An 18,610-nucleotide genomic window follows, 5' to 3' on the forward strand; every position below is an offset into this window, starting at 1 on the left:
GATGCTTTGGTAAGCCTTAAAGGAAAGAGATACCAAGGACATGGATTGGAGTGCCAAACTCCTTTATTTGCCTTTACACCTAAAACCTAGCCTTTAGTAACAAACATGTCCTTTCTCTAATTTTGTTTGAATCACTGTTTTCCTGAGACTATGACTGTTGTGTTAAGAGGCCTTAATGAAATTGAAAAGGTGTTTGCAGAGGCAAATATTGTTTGATTAGTACAAAAATACTTAACTTTTTGGCTATTTCATATCAAACCGTGGATCGGATCAATAGTTTTGTAATCAAGTGAATGTACTTATGTTAGAAAAGATCACATTTCTGCCTAGTTCATTGTATTTAATTTTTAGCATCCAGCGGTCAAATAAAAATAAAATTCAAGCATTAAGATATTCAGTAGGTCCAAAGACAGTATGTATTTTTATCCTTCCCTTGTCCAGAAACCCCCAGAAAATGGTATCAAAGCTTCAAACCAAATATCAAGATGTCCAAGACATGTAAAAGTAAGAAACTTGGAAAATGGATCCAGCTTTCTTGACACACTACACCTGACAGCAAAGGAGGTAAGATGCATAAACGTGGGCAGTGATTTTTCATACCTTTGAAAAGATCCATAGTGCAACATTGCTTTTAACATTTTATTGTTTTCCAGGTTATCAATTGCCGCACCAAAGCATGCCAAGGGGCACTTATGACCCCAAAGGGCTTGGTGAGGGGCACTAGAGATGGGCCAGTTCCTCAGGCAGAGCTTTTACCTCAGGCAATAGACTTTGTCAAGCAGTACTACAGTTCATTTAAAGAGTAAGCCAACTTTATCCTCATTTTTGGTATAAAAATCCTCTGCCTAACTACCTACCTGTCTGTGAGACTCGGCTACTTGATTTCTTCACAGCTATTGGCAGCTATTCCATTACATAGTATGCATTCCAAAAATGGATATGGATTATTACAAAACGCAAACAGATCTATTACTGCACATCATACGCTCTGTCTGCCAATCTCAGTGCTGGGGAATACAGGCGTGGACACTTTACAGCACATTCCTCAGCCCTATCTCTTCTGAGTGTGTTGCATTATAGTACATCATAGCAAGCAGCTTGCTTTGGACTCTTTCAGAATGTTACCTTCTGTTTTCTTAACATTGGATGCTAATGAGATTAGCTCCTACTCATACTGGTTTTAGACATATAGATAACGTGGATAATGCTTTTAGTTTGTGCTGTTCCAATCATCTTTTCTCTGTGTTCTTTTATTGTATGTTTTGTATCTCAAGGCTTTGGCCACAGGGTAGAAGAACACTGACTTGCTTCTCAACCTTGCTTTGTGATATCGTCAACATAAGCTTTCTGAGCATGCTGAGAGAGATGCTGTAGCTTCAGAATAGGTTTGTGTTTTTGCAGATATGGAGATGGTGCAGAGAGCTGTCACAGGAAAAGCTGGAACATCTGGTTTAGGTCCAAGAATTTGCAGTGACAAAGTTTTCAAGTGACAGGCTTTCAAATCATAATTCAGTGCTTGCTCATTTCATTATAAAACATTATTGAATTTTCAAAGGGACTCAGCCACATAATGGCTTCTTCTTTAGACACTTTGAACTCTTCTACAAAGCTTTCTTCCAGACAAATCTTTCTGAAAATCCTGATCTTACACACAGGCTGTGCTCACGTGCCAGAGTATTGTATTTGTGCATCTCTCTGGTTCTGCCCATGGCTGTTTGATCACATTGATTTACACTATCTTATATGCTTGCCCTTGATCTTTCATCTTGTTGAAAATGTGAAAATTCTCAGACAGTGCAGGCTATTTTCATTCTGTCTGTAGGTCAACAAAACAATTTTTGTCTGTTCTGTGATAAGTATTTCCAAATGTTTTGACTTCATTCTCTATTATCAAACGAAAGAATTTTAGAGTTGGTTTCCCTGACAAAGGAACTGCTCAGCACTTCCTTTTTGGTATCAACTTACTTTGCTCAGAAGACCTATGTCCCTGTGAAAATAATAGAACTTTGAGAGTGCAGTTAGGCTGAAGCTAACCTGTTCTCTAAATTTTATTTGCTTGTGTTTTGACACTTTTTACCAAGCTAATGTAGAAATTTTAAATTTAAACTGAAAATTTGCACAGAAAAGCTTTTGATCAATCCATGTACATACTGGGTGGTGAAAGGACAGTGTTGTTACTGAAGTTTCTATTATGTTACTTTCATTAGTAACATAAGGCTAGTAAGCTCTGTCATTTGCACCCAGTAAGGCCAGTTCCTAAATTATGAAGCCAAGAAAAATACTCCTCATTAGACCTCAGTCACAGTCATATGTACTTAAGTCATCCTTTTAGGGTCTTTTTTGGTAAAAATCTCAGACCCTGGACTATTGCAGTAGATAACAGCTATGCTTTGGGAACAAAAATGTGGTGCAGCAGAGGACATAGGGAGCAGATGATGGTAACTTTTCACACTTGAAACACAGTGAAATTGCTGACTTTTTGAGGTAATGGATGCTTTCATAAATGATAGAGTATTTTTTGGCTTCTTGATTCATATTCAGACAGTGTAGATTTATAACAAGGACAGATTTCTCAGTGTATATCCAAACTTGCCATATCCCAATCAACATAGATACCCATCCCGTCACTGGAAATGGGCTCTACCTACATCCAGGCAGATAAAATCATCAGTGAAAATGGAAGTCTCTTGCAAAAGCATGGCTTGTACTCTAAGGCTTTCTGGCTTCAGTAATGCCTGGGCTCTTCTTCACCCAGAACACAAGGAGAGTCTGCAGTTTAAATTAGTTTTCTAAGTAATGATATTCTTATTGTTTCTTTTCATGGCTGTTTCCTGTTCAACAGGTCAAAAATAGAAGAACACCTGGCCCGACTGGAAGCAGTGACCAAAGAGATAGAAACAACAGGAACCTACCATCTGACACAGGATGAACTGATCTTTGCTGCCAAACAGGCCTGGAGGAATGCTCCGAGATGTATTGGGAGAATCCAGTGGTCCAATCTACAGGTAACCTATGAGTCTAGAAATTAAGGCCCAAATAGCTGTCTGCTGTAAATCAGAATGTCCTTTGGTAAAATTTGCCAGTTGCTTCAGCTAAGGACTTCTCCCTCCTGTACATATTGTAAAAATCAACATTTTTTTGTACTTCTCTACTCCATACTTGAATAAAAGCCTGTGTAGGAATGCTAGTTAGGAACCAATTAAGACATGGAACCATGTGCATGTCTTGGACCTTGAGGGATTATTATGTGTGAAAATAGTACATATAAGAAGAGTAAAAATAAACTTTCCCTAGTGGAGCTACAATTAAATTGAGAAATTGTTCATTTTTCATGTTTTACTTAATCTTTTCCTTTTTCCTTTTTTTTCCTTTTATCCTTAAAGTGTTTTACTTAATCTTTCCTTTCTGTAGCTGTGTTAGAGAAATAATAAGCTTACATTACTCTTTCAAAATCATTTTCTTTTCTTCACCTTTATTTGGGAAACATATAGGTATTCGATGCACGTGACTGTAAAACAGCCAAGGAAATGTTTGAGCATATCTGTCGTCATGTTCAGTATGCAACAAACAATGGAAACATAAGGTATGCCTCTATTTCATTTGAATTTTAAACAACAAATATCACATCCAGGTCTGCATTCAAAACTTCACAATAGGCCTGAAATAATCTATATAAATATTTTGACAACTTGTCTCTGCTCTTAAGTCTTCTGGTATTCACATGGTCCTCTCATATGCACCATCAACTACTTTGAAAGTTAAAGCTTTTATGGTTGAAATTGCAAAAACTTTCATCCTGGGGAAAAAAAGATTATTTGAAGATTTGGGGAGGTGGATGGAAAAGAATGGATGATTTTATTTCTACTGATGTTTATTTTAGAAATATAAAATAATTTCAGCTGGCAACAATTTATATCTTAATAATGAGAATGTGTTTGATGTGCTGCTGTTATGTAATGGGATTTGATCATCTCTCTTGGCAGGTCAGCCATCACTATCTTCCCACAGAGGACTGATGGGAAGCATGATTTCCGTGTTTGGAACAGCCAGCTCATCCGATATGCTGGATATCAAATGCCAGATGGGTCTGTCCTAGGAGACCCTGCAAGTGTGGAGTTCACAAAGGTATAGCTCCAAATGCAGAATTGTAACTAATTTCCATGTCCCCTAACCTATCTGTATTTCATTTATTTTTCTTGCATGTTTATGCAGAGTGGGAGGGAAGCGTGGGTGGAAGAAGCAAATGGGGTATCCAACCCCACATGTTCTATGTGCATGCTGAAGCAATAATTTCTAACTTTCCAATAAAATACTCCCCTCTATCTCAGAACAAGGAGAGCTAAAGCTCGCCTTAAGTGAGGTACACAATCTGTACTTGAACAACATGTCTTGGTGCTGTTTGAATGGAAAAGACCTTTACCACTGAGAATTTACCTCAGAGGGTTAACATACTTCTTTTCTTCAAATCCGGGGGCGGAGGGACTTCAGAAAATGAAACCCACTTTCTTTACTTACAGTTGTGCATTGATCTTGGGTGGAAGCCGAAATATGGCCGCTTTGATGTAGTTCCACTCATTCTCCAAGCAAACGGCCAAGATCCAGAAATATTTGAATTCCCGCCAGAAATTATCCTTGAAGTGCCAATGGAGCATCCAAAGTAAGCACACCAGATTTAGATAATTGCATTTTTGCCTCTGCCTCACCTTAGCAAGTTATTAGCCTTTGCCTGTGGCTGTCATTTTATGAGTTCTTTATTAGGATGAAATTATGGTAAATTGTCCTAAAAGATAAAATGCCTGTTAAAACAATGAAATTAGATTTAAATTAAGGAAGCCAATAGCATTTCTGTTGGAAATCTTTTTTTTTTTTCTAATCTCTATTTCACTCATATCCCAAATTAAAAAAACATAGCTTCTTATGCCAGTGTAATACACATGTGAAACATAGCTTCACTCATAACATAATATCTACTGCCTTTTTGTCTTTGTTTCTTTCTTCATCTTTGCACTGGGAGTGGCCTGCAGGTAGCAGAACTCTGTTATACTGTTTTGCAATCTCTTTAGCAGGCAATTCCCAGTTACCACATTGAAAATGAAAACTTTGCTACCACCTTTTGCAGATGGGTCATTCTCCCTACAGAGAGTACTCTTCCACTTCTTGGACTTTTCTGGTTGCTGCCTAAAGGAGGAAAAGATACATAAAGTAATAAATCAAAATTCTTGTTTAACAGGTATGAATGGTTTAAGGAGTTAGATCTGAAATGGTACGCGCTGCCTGCTGTTGCCAACATGCTCCTTGAGGTGGGAGGCCTGGAATTTACTGCGTGTCCTTTCAATGGCTGGTACATGGGGACAGAGATAGGAGTGCGAGACTTCTGTGATGTGCAGCGGTACAATATCCTGAAGGTAATCTTCTGAAGTAGAAGGATTGTGGAGATCTGAGAAGATAGACTCAGCGGGTGAAATGTTTCTGAAAAAAGAGACACTATCAGCCTTTACTGGGATGAGTGTTGTATTGACTTCCCACTAACACATCAGTGCTAATTTGACGTAGTCTCCTGACTGTTAAGGACATCTTTAATTGCTGTCAGGATTATGACTGCCAGATTGCATGATTGCTTTTGCGGTGTTCTGCTGTATCTGTTCCAAATACCTATCCAGAAAGGAGAAACCACACCACCAAAAAAATACAGAAATTGCTGTCCTAAAGCAATTTTCTTCCCCATTTTTAACTTGAATACTGCTGATTCAGGACTTTTGGTCTTTAACTGTACATTTCTCAGAGATGTATTTGTTAGTTCCAGTCTGCTGTTGATAAGGCAGTGGGATCCTAGTTGTTAGCTGCAGGTCTTGGGCATCTTGCCACTACAAATTAATGATGATTACTTACAACCAGATGCTGCCACTTTCTAACCATTTAGTCCCAGAGAGCCCTCCCTCCACTTCCCCAAACTGGAATAGCTTCAAGAACCATAACTTCTTAATAAAGCTTACCTCTAGTATCAAGTGTGTACTACCATCACTTTTCCTGGCATAGGATTGACTTGCCCCTTTCTGTAATATTCTTTTCTGCATATTAATATGATGAGGTGGAGAAATTATGAGATCTAAGTCTAGCATAAAAAGTTTTTTTTTCCCCTTTTCTCTCTCTTTTTCACTTGTAGGAGGTAGGAAGAAGAATGGGACTGGAAACAAACAAACTTTCATCACTATGGAAAGACCGAGCTGTTGTAGAGATAAATGTGGCTGTGCTTTATAGCTTCCAAGTAAGTCAACGAGTCTGGTATCTGGAGAGACATAGAATAACGTGCATCTCTTTTTCCTTTCACTTACAACAGCTTTATGCAAATATATTGCCAGGGTACACTCAGTGTACAGGAGGTTATCAGTGTAATTCCAATTGAGTCATTCTTCATCTACACCTGGAAAAGCGCAGGAAACCATATTTCCTGTTGTTGCAAAAAAAAAAAAAAAATCTCAGGTGGAGGCAAAAGGGAGAGAAAAAGAAAAGGAAGTTAAGGGCAAGATTGTTCACCCTTTTAGCACAGATGTCTAAGTGTCAACATCTATGTAAAGCCACTGGATTAATTTATTTCATTTGCATTTACGGTTTATTTAAAATATCATGGTAATATGAAAGACAGGAAAACTGAATCGAAGGTTTTTCATTCTCCTAATGCTGGAGTGGTAAAAAGCTGATGTAAAAAAACAAACAAATAAATAAATAAATAAATAGGACTTAGTAAGAGTCCTTTGTCCAAGGTCCACCTAGATCTTTATGTAATAGTAGCCAATACTATTTCCCAGCATTGCATAAAGTCCTGAAATATTAACCAAAGCAAAAAGAGTACTTTAACTACGTCAAGAACAAAATCAGGATGGGATTTTCAATATATCTGTCTTTTTGCAATTATTCTAGAAACAAAACGTTACTATCATGGATCACCACTCAGCTGCTGAATCCTTCATGAAATATATGCAGAATGAGTACCGTGTGCGAGGAGGCTGCCCAGCTGACTGGGTGTGGATTGTACCTCCTATGTCAGGGAGCATAACTCCCGTGTTCCACCAGGAGATGTTGAACTATGTCCTCACTCCCTTCTTTTACTACCAGGTATGCATTGTCAAAAAATAGAAATAAAAATTCTATTAGATAACTTCAGCAGTTCAGATGCTAATATGAAACATGGAAAAGTCTGAATAAAAAGCTCCTGTTCCTCATACCACTCTTAGTCATGGTATATGCAAATGAAAGTTCGCTAGAAAGATTCATAAAATAGCAGGAAATTTCTATTATACTGTGGAAGGTAGGGTTAGTTTTGTTGGATTCCTAAGTTGCAAGTCAAATGTAATTTACTGCTAGAGACTGATCCAGTATTTGTACAGACAGTGAATCATATATACAGATTCTGATAAGTCTGTCTCTTTCAAAGATACAGAAACTGTATATTTGTTGTTTTGCATTTTACCTGTAAATTAATTTCCTTTCCTAGGTGGATGCATGGAAAACACACATCTGGCATGATGAGTCTCACAGGCCAATGAAAAGAGAAATAAAATTGAGTGTCTTGGCAAAGTAAGTTGTTCATCTTCATGATTTTGTTCAACTATTCTTTTTTTCCTGATGATTCTGTTATACATTTTTTGGATAATTATTACAGTAGGGACCACCTGAATTGTTTGAATCACAGACTTACATCTCCACATTTAGGTAATACTCACATCTAAGGTTCTTATTCAGGGCTATCTATAGTGTATTTCTCCTAAACAAGCTTCCAAGCAAAAGCCATGCTCAATATGAGCCTTATCTAGGAAATTGTTTGGGAATCAATCTGAAGTACTATATAGGTATATCCAACATGATATGTATTTTTTTTTTTCCCTCAGGGCTGTACTCTTTGCATCTTCACTCATGCAAAAAGCAATGGCAACAAGGTCCAAGGTCACTGTGATCTATGCAACAGAGACTGGGAAATCTGAAACACTAGCCAACAATCTGTGCAGCTTGTTCAGCTGTGCCTTCAACACTAAGGTAAGAAAGTATAGAGCACTCACACCAAATGGAGGATGAAGTTTGCTTAGTTTTATTAGCTTTTGCAAGATTCTTCATTCTCTAATCCTGTTTATAGAATGTCCACTAAAAGTAAGTTGGACTAGATTTTGATTTTTTATTCATATGGAATAATGCTTGTAAATTTGGTCACACCTGACAATCACAGATATCTAACGCTAGTCCTTATGTCTGCTAGCAATTTCTCATGAGCTTTATACATTCCAGATTCTGTGCATGGATGAATACAACATCAGTGACCTGGAAAAAGAAACGCTTCTTTTAGTGGTTACTAGCACTTTTGGAAATGGAGATTCTCCAAATAATGGAAAGGTAATACTTGCCTCAGAAGCATCTATGAGGCTCAACTCAAAGACTACTGAGATCAGCACTGAGACGCTCATCTATTCTCCCTGGTCACAAGTGATAGGATCTAAGGGAACAGTGTGAAGCTGCATCAGGGGAAGTTCAGACTGAATATTGAGAAAAAGTTTTTCTCCGAGAGAGTGGTCAGGCACTGCAACAGGCTCCCCAGGGAAGTGATCATGGCGTCAAGTATCCTAGAGTTCAAGAATCATTTAGGCAACAATCTTAGATGTGTGGTTTACTTGTTAAGTAGCCCCATTTGGAGTAAGTAGTTGGACTCGGTGATCCTTGTGTGTCCTTTCCAATTCAGGATATTTTGTGTTTCAAAGATAACATTTCATTTTTCCCATGTACGTGAGTAAGAAATGGATCAGGGACTCACTTCTGTTTTAAATCCATCAAAGAGTGTTTTTCTAACCTTAAATATTTTATGAATTTTTATACAGACATTGAAGAACTCCTTGCTCACCCTGAAATTGCTGGAAAAGAAAATTAGGTAAAATATTTTGTTATTTGGTTCGCATACAATTGAGTTCTTTTGCATTTCATTCAGTGTAAAACAGTGATCTTATTTGTATCTCATTCTGCAGATATGCCGTGTTTGGTTTGGGATCTACCATGTATCCTGAATTCTGTGCCTTTGCTCATGCCATTGACCAAAAACTGGCCCAACTAGGGGCTTCACAGCTCATTCCAATAGGTGAAGGAGATGAACTCAATGGGCAAGAAGAAGCCTTTCGCACATGGGCAGTCAGTGCATTCAAGGTGACTATATAAAAGCTAATTTATGGATTATTCCATTCAATCATTCATTTCCTTTATTCCAGTCTTCACTAGCATCCCAGAAAAATGGGGAATAATGAAGGAAAATAAACATGCATTTATATCTGAATTTTGAACTCCCCTCTCTTCTGCTGCATGCTTAAGTTGAAGAGGAAACTGGGCCCATTTTCTGTTATTTTTTAATATTCACATAAAGTTCCATAAAGCCTTTGGGATAATGGGATGTCCAGTATGAGTAGACCTCACAATTTTGTTAAGTAGATCATTTTTTTATCTGTATTGGTGTAGAAGTGGAACCTTGTTGAACTTCTATAACATCACTGAGCTCAACAGACTGAATAAATAACAACAGTGAGTGAAACTGGAGTCTCCCCACTAGGATTAAATAAAAACATAATTAACACTAACTCCTCATCCTGGTGTCATCGTTATTATTGAAATAAAGATAACACCAGCAAACTGACAACAGTAAGAATATTTATTTACCATTAATAGTGATATTTTATTCTTTTTTTCTAGACTGCCTGTGACATTTTTAACATCCGTGGGAAAAACAGTATTCAGTTGCCTAAGATGTATACCTCAGATGAAATCTGGAATCCTAAGAAATACAGGATACTGCATGAGTCTCAAACCATGGACTTGGCTAAAGGTATTACCTGCGACCTTCCACTTCCTCTGTCAATTTTGCTTCAAATAGGTCTGAATTGTAAAGGCTGACTGAGATTTATAATGGTCCCACTACAGTGCTAGATGATAGAATTTGTATAATGAAATACAGTGATCAGAAGGAAAAAGACATCGATTTACACTGAATAAATCATTATGTCTTCCAGCGTAAACACATTAGAACACCAGAGCTAGCATACATTTTGACAATCCCAGAAGAACAAGAGCTGAAATGAACTACTTTAGTCAGGGAAGGCATACACAGAGGACACGACTGACTAAAAGTATCTTGCATTCTAGGACAAGCACTATTCAGTTCTTTTCTGTGTATTTTTTGAATACATATTAAACAAACCTAGTCACAAAATTTTTCTTGAGTCATATCTTCTTTTCTCAACAGCACTTACAAACATTCATGGAAAGGATGTAATTCCCATGAAGCTGAAATTCAGACAGAATCTTCAGAGTTTAAAATCCAGGTATGATACCTCATTCTTTTTGATATTTTAATACATTTTACTAAAATCTTTAACAACAGAAATGCCTAGAAATAAGCATCTCCTCCCTGTAGTTACTAAGAAATGTATTTGAATTTTGTACCATCCTTAGTAGAAGTAAATCATTATCACCAGAGCACAACAATACCTAGGGACTTAGCTTCTAATTAGTTAGTAACTGACTTCCCAGTGGACTCTCTGGGAGTGCAGGGATCAATATAACTTGGTGAAAATAGCCCTTTGATGCCTACTACATGTGGAAGGTCAGATGTGTGGTCCTTCTCCCTTGCTTGGTATGCTACATGTTGGGCAAATACTTACTTCATTTAGGAAAAACTTGACCGTTAGCAAAGGGAAAAAAAAAAAAAAAGGAAATGTTATAGTGCAAGAAGCTGCTGCTTTCAGTTGTACTACAAAGCAAGCTGAAACAAGACAATATAATAGTGCCAACATCTGTCTTAAAAATAGTGTCCATGAGTGGCTCTTCAACATCCTTCAGTAAGTCTCTTTTATCCCTGTTCTAAATAAAGTATAGGATGTACTCTGAGATGGTTTAAGATGTGAGCTGTATTCAGTTTTCAGTAAGCTATGCTTCCTTCCATTGGCTGATTACAGGCAGACTTGTTCTATACTGGACAGATCAGGCAGCACTTCAGCGTCTTATTTGTTCTGGTAGAATCACTTCACATCTCTAGGCTGTTATTTAAGTCTCCATGAATTACTAAGCTGGTCTGATAATTTGATAATGAACACAAGTAAGCCCTTGGCAATTGTCAGTTCTGATTTATTCCTTTTCTGTATAATTCAAGGGAAATCCTGTCGACGTAACCAAGATCTATCTGATCTCTTTTTTCTATATCTAGTCGCGTTACCATTCTAGTTAAGCTTTCCTGTGAGACTAATCAGGAAGTGCGCTACCTGCCCGGAGAACATATTGGGATTTTCCCAGGCAACCAGCCAGAACTGGTCCATGGCCTCATTTCACGTGTTAAGGATGCCCCTCCAGCTGATCAGACTGTCAGACTTGAAACCTGCACTGAAGGTATGTTGGTTCCCTTCAGATAAAGTAACAGAAAATATTTGACAGTTTTTTCTAAAATTTCTAAGAATTTTTATAGGCTGAATTTGATTCTGTTATCCTCTTCTTAAGTTTCAATAGGTTTTTGTTGATGGTTTTAGGTATACTTCTAATTCTACGTTCTGCTTTTACATTCTCATGCAGTCCATGGTAATGTTGTCAATGTTGGCAGAGTTATCTTAGGCTGACACTGTAATTCAGTTCCTAAATTGGCTATCGACTGCATTTAAATTAGTCAACAGAGTTTGCTTATTGTTGTTACGTATCAGTGTTCTAAAATAGATTTATATCTCATGACCATTTTTTCCATCTTAATAGCTTCAGTCTATGAAATCATGGGATTCTGACACACATACAGATGATTTCCATTTTTCTTTTGTTTAAATATGGCGTTTTGTTATCATATGGTTTTATACATTAGATTCGCCAGTTACAAAAAACTTGAAACCTCACATTAACCTATTTTCAGTAAGGTCCTGTGGTCGAGACCTGTGTGCAACCTAATCTGAAGTCATACTTTAAAGAACACTGTTTTGCAAAGCTCTACAGCTGTCAAATGCCTTGGGAATTGCCAAGCGATCTTTTATTTCCCTTGTTTCCAGGTGGCTACTGGACAAGTGACAAAAAGATTCCAGCCTGCACACTCTCCCAAGCTTTGACATATTTGCTTGATATCACTACTCCACCCTCCCAACAACTGCTAAAAAAGATTTCCCAGCTGGTAACAGCAGAAGGAGACAAACAGAGACTGGAAGTTCTATGTCATGTAAGTTTGGGCTGGAGTTATGCTAAAAGTACCGTATACTGGGCCATTCCGTGCCCTTTTACTATATAGCGGAAACTATAAATGTTTGTAGTAGTGGTACTTGATTGTCATCCCTTTGTTACATGTTCTGTGTGCTTATAAAACCAACCGCAGTGAGAGAAACGATGGTCTTGTGGCTCGACTCGGGCGTGGGAATTGAGAGAGATTTCCTGTGTGGTTGTGGGTGGGTCATTTTGCCTGCCTGTTTCGCTTGGCAGCCCCATTGTGGTTTCTGATGATACACCATTAAAAAAAATCTTTCAGTTAAAAATAAGCAGTTTGCAGGTGGAAAGGTTGGAGGGGAACTGTTAGATACTTTTGTCACAGAATTTGGAACCATGGAAGTAAGAGGGATGTCACTTTAAGTAACCAAAGACTCACAGTTGTGGTAGGTGCTTGCTTCTCCTAGTGGGTTCAGCAAGAACTCAGTAGGTATCAGGACCTGAGCCTACACATTTTGGTGTATATCCTGTAGCAGAGGACTGCGAAACAGATTCTGCTTGAGTTTATACATCCTCTCTCTGAGAGCTTATGTGTTAGAAAAATTATAGCGGGTATTTCTGTTTACAAAAATTAAACAACTTTTTAGGAAACCCCAGTCTAGGCAGAGTTTTGAGAATTCTCTGTTGATTTGCTGTTTACTGCTTATTTAATTGAATGTAAAGCAGGAATCGTACTTTAAAAGTTATATTTCAAACATCTCTCCTGAACTCAAAATGACCTGGTAACATTGTAATGGTGGCCTTTGGCTTTTAGAACACAGAAGAATACAATAAATGGAAGTTTTACAACAGCCCAAACATCCTGGAGGTCCTGGAAGAGTTTCCTTCTGCTGAAGTCTCAACAGCTTTCTTGTTGACTCAGCTGCCGTTTCTGAAACCCAGGTACTATTCTGTCAGTTCTTCCTGTGACATGACGCCCAGAGAGATTCATCTGACAGTTGCAGTAGTCAATTACAGGACAAGAGGTAACAAATTCTTGTTTTAATTTCTCTCTTAATTAAGTGATACTTAGTCTGTATTGTTGTTCAGAAAAAAATGTGTATGCTATATGGCATGAAGCGTATCTGTAACAGAACGTTTATATTGTGATACATGCAGAAAACTACATAGCAGTACAGATGTTTGTACTGTATCAGGGTATGTTAAAGTACTGTATCATCAGTGTATCCTTGTTTTATACACAATTACTAGATAATTTTAAGTATAAATCATTTTAAGCATAAACTGTGCTTTTTGAAAAACAGCTTTTGAATACTTACTTATTGATTTTCCTTTCCTCTGATTAGATGGACAAGGGCCTTTGCATCATGGAGTTTGCAGCACATGGCTGAATAAAATAAGTCTCAATGAAGTAGTGCCATGCTTTGTGCGCAGGTGAGTGTATGCCAGAACAAACAAACAAACAAACAAACAAAACCCACCAATTTTTATTTAAGCTTCTTCGGTATTTTCTTTTCAATGTTTGCATATGATTTTCAAGTAACTGCTGATTACATGTTGCAATATCTGAGTTTGTGAGGAGCGAGAACCTCTGTCTTCCAGAGATGAGGCCCTTTACCATGTCTTATGTTGAGTAAAATCATAAATCATTAGAAAATTCTGAAAATGTGACACTATTCCAACTAGACAGGTTAGAGATGAGGGAGGGGACAACAGAAGGAGGTGATCATGTACTTTTTTCTACCTTGTGACTTTGGGTAAGGGCTTAAGACAACTGGTGTTTCCACAAAAGCATTGATATTTATTCTCTTACATCACTGGGTACTTATCAGTGTTAATATTCATCATATACCTGAAAAAATAGTCTGATTCTTCACTGTTTCAAGATAAGTTTATCCTCATATATTTAAGCATAAGAAGAGAAGATTCAGGACACCAGAGATGATCACTAGGTATCATTCTGTCAGCTTTGTAGCAATAGTTCTATTCTGAGTTTTACTTTACTTATTTATCATATTTTTGCATGTTAGTGGTAACGGATTCCAGCTCCCAAAGGAGCCAACCAAGCCCTGCATTCTGATCGGCCCAGGAACAGGAATTGCTCCATTCAGAAGTTTCTGGCAGCAACGTCTCTATGACTTGGAAAAGAAAGGTACTTACAGGGATTGCCACATGGGGGAGGTCGGAACTCATGCAGCCACAGGGGACATCCCTAGTTGTCCAAACAAAATCTCTGCACATTAGCCAAGTAAACCATGTAGAGATTTAGACCGACTAAACACTACAGCTAATAATTCTATCCCACTTGAGACCATTCTGGTGGTCTTGAGCTTTTTGGTCACTCAGAGGGAACAGCTTATGTGTGTCTGAGTAAATACTGTATGTGCAGTGACTGCCCTGCTCTCACAAAGGGGCTGCAATGCAAAGAAGAAAGCTTAGGCCTGTCTGTGTTAGCCTGGTTGGGGAATGTGCTTCAATAGGTAATTCCACGTAGTTCTTCAAAGATTCAGGTAGATTCAATCCTACTGCAGACCCTAAAATCATAATCTGTCAGGTGTGCACACACACACACACGCATACTCCTTCTCAGATGTTTAGTGAGAAAGGCTAATCAGAAATAACAGTTGCATTGCCTCACTAGTTGCTGTGACAGCAGGGCCCTCTATGGGGACGGTAATAGGAAATAATAGGTCTTACTAGGAAAGACAAAAAAACCTTTCCGATGTTGGTTTCAGGGATCAAAGGTGGTGACATGACATTATTGTTTGGCTGCCGGCAGCCAGACATGGATCATATCTACAGAGAAGAAACAGAAGAAATGAAGAGGAAAGGAGTTCTGAAAGAAGTTTTTACAGCTTACTCCAGGCAACCTGGCCAAGCTAAAGTAAGGCTGGTTTCTTTGTTCTTTAAGGGTTGGCTCCTTTGGGAATGGTCCCTCAAGTTGAGATTTGGGCTTTATTAGCAATTTTCTTTTTTAAAACAAGCAACAACAAAACTGTTAGCGTTTTGCTTCAGCGTATTGTGATCGAGTGACAAAGGCCCCACTCCTTCAAAACAATCTCACTATTCACTTATGTAGGAGCAAGATGTATTTTTAAAACCTTCACTGCCATATCAATAGGTGCAATAGACATATAATTAAACCTTTGAGTGCAAACAGCCTTTGAAACTAGATGTTGGAACATTTTTGGAAACCTTACATTTTGCAGGTTATGATTAACCCATGAGTTAGAAATGAGTTGACTCCGATCATTTGTCACCATTTCAATGACACAGTGACCCTGGAAATTACTGTTGTTTATAAGAAATCTTGATTGGAGGAGACAATAGTTCTCCTACCCTGACAACTTAGGAATCTTTGGCAGTGATAATTAGTTCTAAGGAAAAGAGTCTTAATCTGCTCTAGTTTAATCAAAAAACAAGTCCAGCCTTCAAATCTGGGGCTTGTAAAGACAGCACGAAGACATTTTTCTTCTCCTTTGCTGTGGTACAGTACATGGAATAGTTAGGGCATTTTTAACCTTACTCTGCTGTGTAAGCCCAAATTGAATTTAGAAAAGCCAATAGCCAAAGTAGCATCAAAAAGACCTTGTCTGATGATCCTTTTTTCTTTTTCTAAGGTCTATGTTCAAGACATTCTTCAAAACAAGTTGGAAGCCAAAGTGTGCAATCTCTTGCATAAAGAGGATGGACATCTGTATGTCTGTGGAGATGTACGCATGGCCAGGGATGTTGCTCAGACTTTGAAAGGGATACTTGTAAAAAAACTGAACCTCACAGAGCAGCAGGCAGAAGAGTATTTCTTCGAGCTGAAGGTATGTTGTGGTGTGCAAGGGATTCTTTCCATTCAGACAGTGCTCTCATGTGGGTTAGAGAAGACTTCAGAGTTACACTCGAGATCTAACAGGCTGCAACGAGCTTCTTTTCAACAACATGCTAAAGAAAATAGCTTAAGTTTAGTCTAACCACCATTATTTAAAATGCGTAGCTTCTCTTTGGTTAAGTTGTATGGGTGACATGTCACGTTCCTCTCTCATATGCCCACCATTTTGCCCAGTGTCTGTCTTTGGACCCTGGACATGAGCTTTGTATCTGGAGATACATGAGACATGTATCTGGAACATCAAAAGCTTGAGACTTTATTGTATCAAAGGAGGAATGTGAGTTTAAGAAGTTGATGAGGCAGTTGCTGAAAACACAGTGCCTGAGTATGCTGACTTTTTAGGTCCATTTTGTTAGCAGAACTTGTCCTGAAGCATGTGTGGCTGACATTTGGATAACTTCTTTTTATTGACAGCAAAAGTCTGCCATCACAGAATTGGTCATAATGCAAAAAACCTTTTAGTTAATCAACTGTTACATAAAGAGGTGCTAGCAGGATTTAATTTATCTCTTGGTGTTTTGTTTTTGTTTTTATTTTTGCAGAGCCAAAAACGTTACCATGAAGATATATTTGGGGCTGTGTTCCCACATGAAGTCAAAAGAGATGTAAAAGCTTTGCAACCCATCAGTCCAAGCACAAATTAACAGACATCTTAAACCATAATTGCACATTTGATGTTATTTTCAAAGATCAAGGGGTCAAATTCTCTTCCTTATTCATGTTAAATAACACACACATATCTGACTGTAGGATTTGACTTCTAAATCTTAGCCTTAAGTAAGAAAAATATGAAATATAACTTTTTTTTTTTTCTATTTATTCTGGGACTTCTTTTAATTATCTGAATAGTGAAGATGAAAAATATTTTTTTAATTCTGTCTAGGCTAGTACACATCTACTGTCTTTTGTAAATATAAAAAATATAAAACCTGCTCACGAGGAAAATAGAGTGGTTTTTACTATGAACTAGAAGTAATTTTTTTTATTTGTTTTTAAATGGACTATTTATCTGTGTGGATTTATTTATATTGTTTTACTGTTTTATGTTCACTTTAAAGCAAGAAAATGAATGGTTGTGTCACTTGGAAATATCTAGTGACACCTCTTGTTGAATCTGAAGCAGTACTTGCAAATGTGGTAATAATATAATGGCTCATAAGTGGAAATACCTGCTGCATACACTTCAGATGTATCCACATGAGGACGTAGCAGTTTTGATTTCTGCTTTATGCGATTCAGATGTATCAACCTGAATTGTCGTTGTCACAGGGCCTGTGCCAGTGAGACTCAGAAAATTCCAAAGCACTTTGTACATTTGAATTGTTTGCTCTGACTTACTTGATTTGTTTGCAATAAAAGACACCTTTATGTTGAGACAAACAAGTTGGTGTAGTTTAAATGTACTTCTTTGTGCTATTGTCTTCAGCCTGAAAAAGGGGAGGTGGGTAAGTTCTTGGGTACCATTAGAGTGGGTTTGAGCTCCGACCAGCACTCCCTCCTTACACAAAGAGCCCGTCTCCGTGAATTACACAGACCACCAAAGACTAGTTACATATTTTTGTTACTGCCTGGAAAGAGTGAATCTGTCCCTAGTGAGATTGGCTTGTGAACTAAAGAGTATAAAATAACAATTAGAGCAATGTATTTTGCTGTGGTTTTTGACTTTGTCTCTGTCTGTGCCTTGCAGTTATGTCACAACTTATAGTTCTTTCTCTAAAATTACCAGGGTTTTATGATGATATTAAAAAGCTAAAGGTGAGATTTTCCTGTCATCCTTTGTCTCCAGGAGCTAGAATCTGATGAAGCTGACACTCAGAAGTCAACAATGTCATGTACATACAGTGTTTCACATGTACTTCAGGACAGCCTTAAACATAAGATGAAAAATACAGCATAATTGAAAGAATGTGGACAGTGATGGCAGAGAACAGGAAGTATCAGACAGCAGATACAGACAGTAAAGGACAGAGGAGGTTCATAGCAAGTATGGGGTCCTGATGGGCATCTAGTATATACTGTGAGTGTTATTTCATATTTCATTTAACAGATGTTCTCTGATACTACAGTTTTGGGGTGGGATGGAAGTAGAACAAGGCAATTTCACTTTCCATTAAGAAAGTTCTCAATAAGCCCAGGTCTCACTGAGTGCTGGAGTTCAAACGCCACAAAGGCAGGAAACAAAAGTTCTGCATTTTAAAAGTCCGATGTGTTCCTTGCTGTTTTGGGAGGTACATTACAGTGCAACCCATTTTTCACGCACATAACAAAATAGGTACATTTTCTTGCTAGGATCCTTTCTTTACATCTCATGTTTTTCTTCTGCGTAATCACTTACTTTTAAGTATTACCATAATACTTTACAAATGCTTGCCCATATTTCACTTTCATTCGGAGAGGGGGAAATTCCCATAAACCTCTGACAGGTCAGAGCAAGAGACCCAAGTGTTTGTGTATTGGTTCCGAAATTGCATGACTTCCCATTGATAAATTCTAAGTTGATGAAGCAAGTTTTACTTGGGGACTTTTTCATCTTAATTC

The 18,610-nt window shown here is 37.8% G+C and overlaps 1 protein-coding gene across 2 annotated transcripts in view; it reads left to right on the forward strand.

The window, feature by feature from the left end:
- Positions 1–17,455, forward strand: part of NOS2 (nitric oxide synthase 2) — a 36,436-nt gene extending 18,981 nt beyond the window's left edge. The window contains exons 5-28 of one of the 2 annotated variants that reach the window (XM_027471725.3): positions 442–564; positions 654–802; positions 2,843–3,005; positions 3,492–3,583; positions 3,984–4,125; positions 4,518–4,657; positions 5,231–5,405; positions 6,164–6,265; positions 6,919–7,113; positions 7,493–7,575; positions 7,887–8,031; positions 8,278–8,382; positions 8,862–8,911; positions 9,006–9,180; positions 9,718–9,850; positions 10,268–10,346; positions 11,228–11,406; positions 12,045–12,208; positions 13,004–13,214; positions 13,536–13,623; positions 14,220–14,341; positions 14,925–15,073; positions 15,810–16,004; positions 16,615–17,455. In XM_027471725.3, coding sequence (XP_027327526.3) covers positions 442–564; positions 654–802; positions 2,843–3,005; positions 3,492–3,583; positions 3,984–4,125; positions 4,518–4,657; positions 5,231–5,405; positions 6,164–6,265; positions 6,919–7,113; positions 7,493–7,575; positions 7,887–8,031; positions 8,278–8,382; positions 8,862–8,911; positions 9,006–9,180; positions 9,718–9,850; positions 10,268–10,346; positions 11,228–11,406; positions 12,045–12,208; positions 13,004–13,214; positions 13,536–13,623; positions 14,220–14,341; positions 14,925–15,073; positions 15,810–16,004; positions 16,615–16,716 — 3,261 coding nt within the window. In that variant the 3' untranslated portion in view covers positions 16,717–17,455. 2 annotated transcript variants of the gene reach the window in all.
- The last annotated feature ends 1,155 nt before the right edge of the window (positions 17,456–18,610 follow it).

The sequence above is a fragment of the Anas platyrhynchos genome, chromosome 20 (genome assembly GCF_047663525.1).
Source record: "Anas platyrhynchos isolate ZD024472 breed Pekin duck chromosome 20, IASCAAS_PekinDuck_T2T, whole genome shotgun sequence".
Lineage (NCBI taxonomy): Eukaryota > Metazoa > Chordata > Aves > Anseriformes > Anatidae > Anas > Anas platyrhynchos.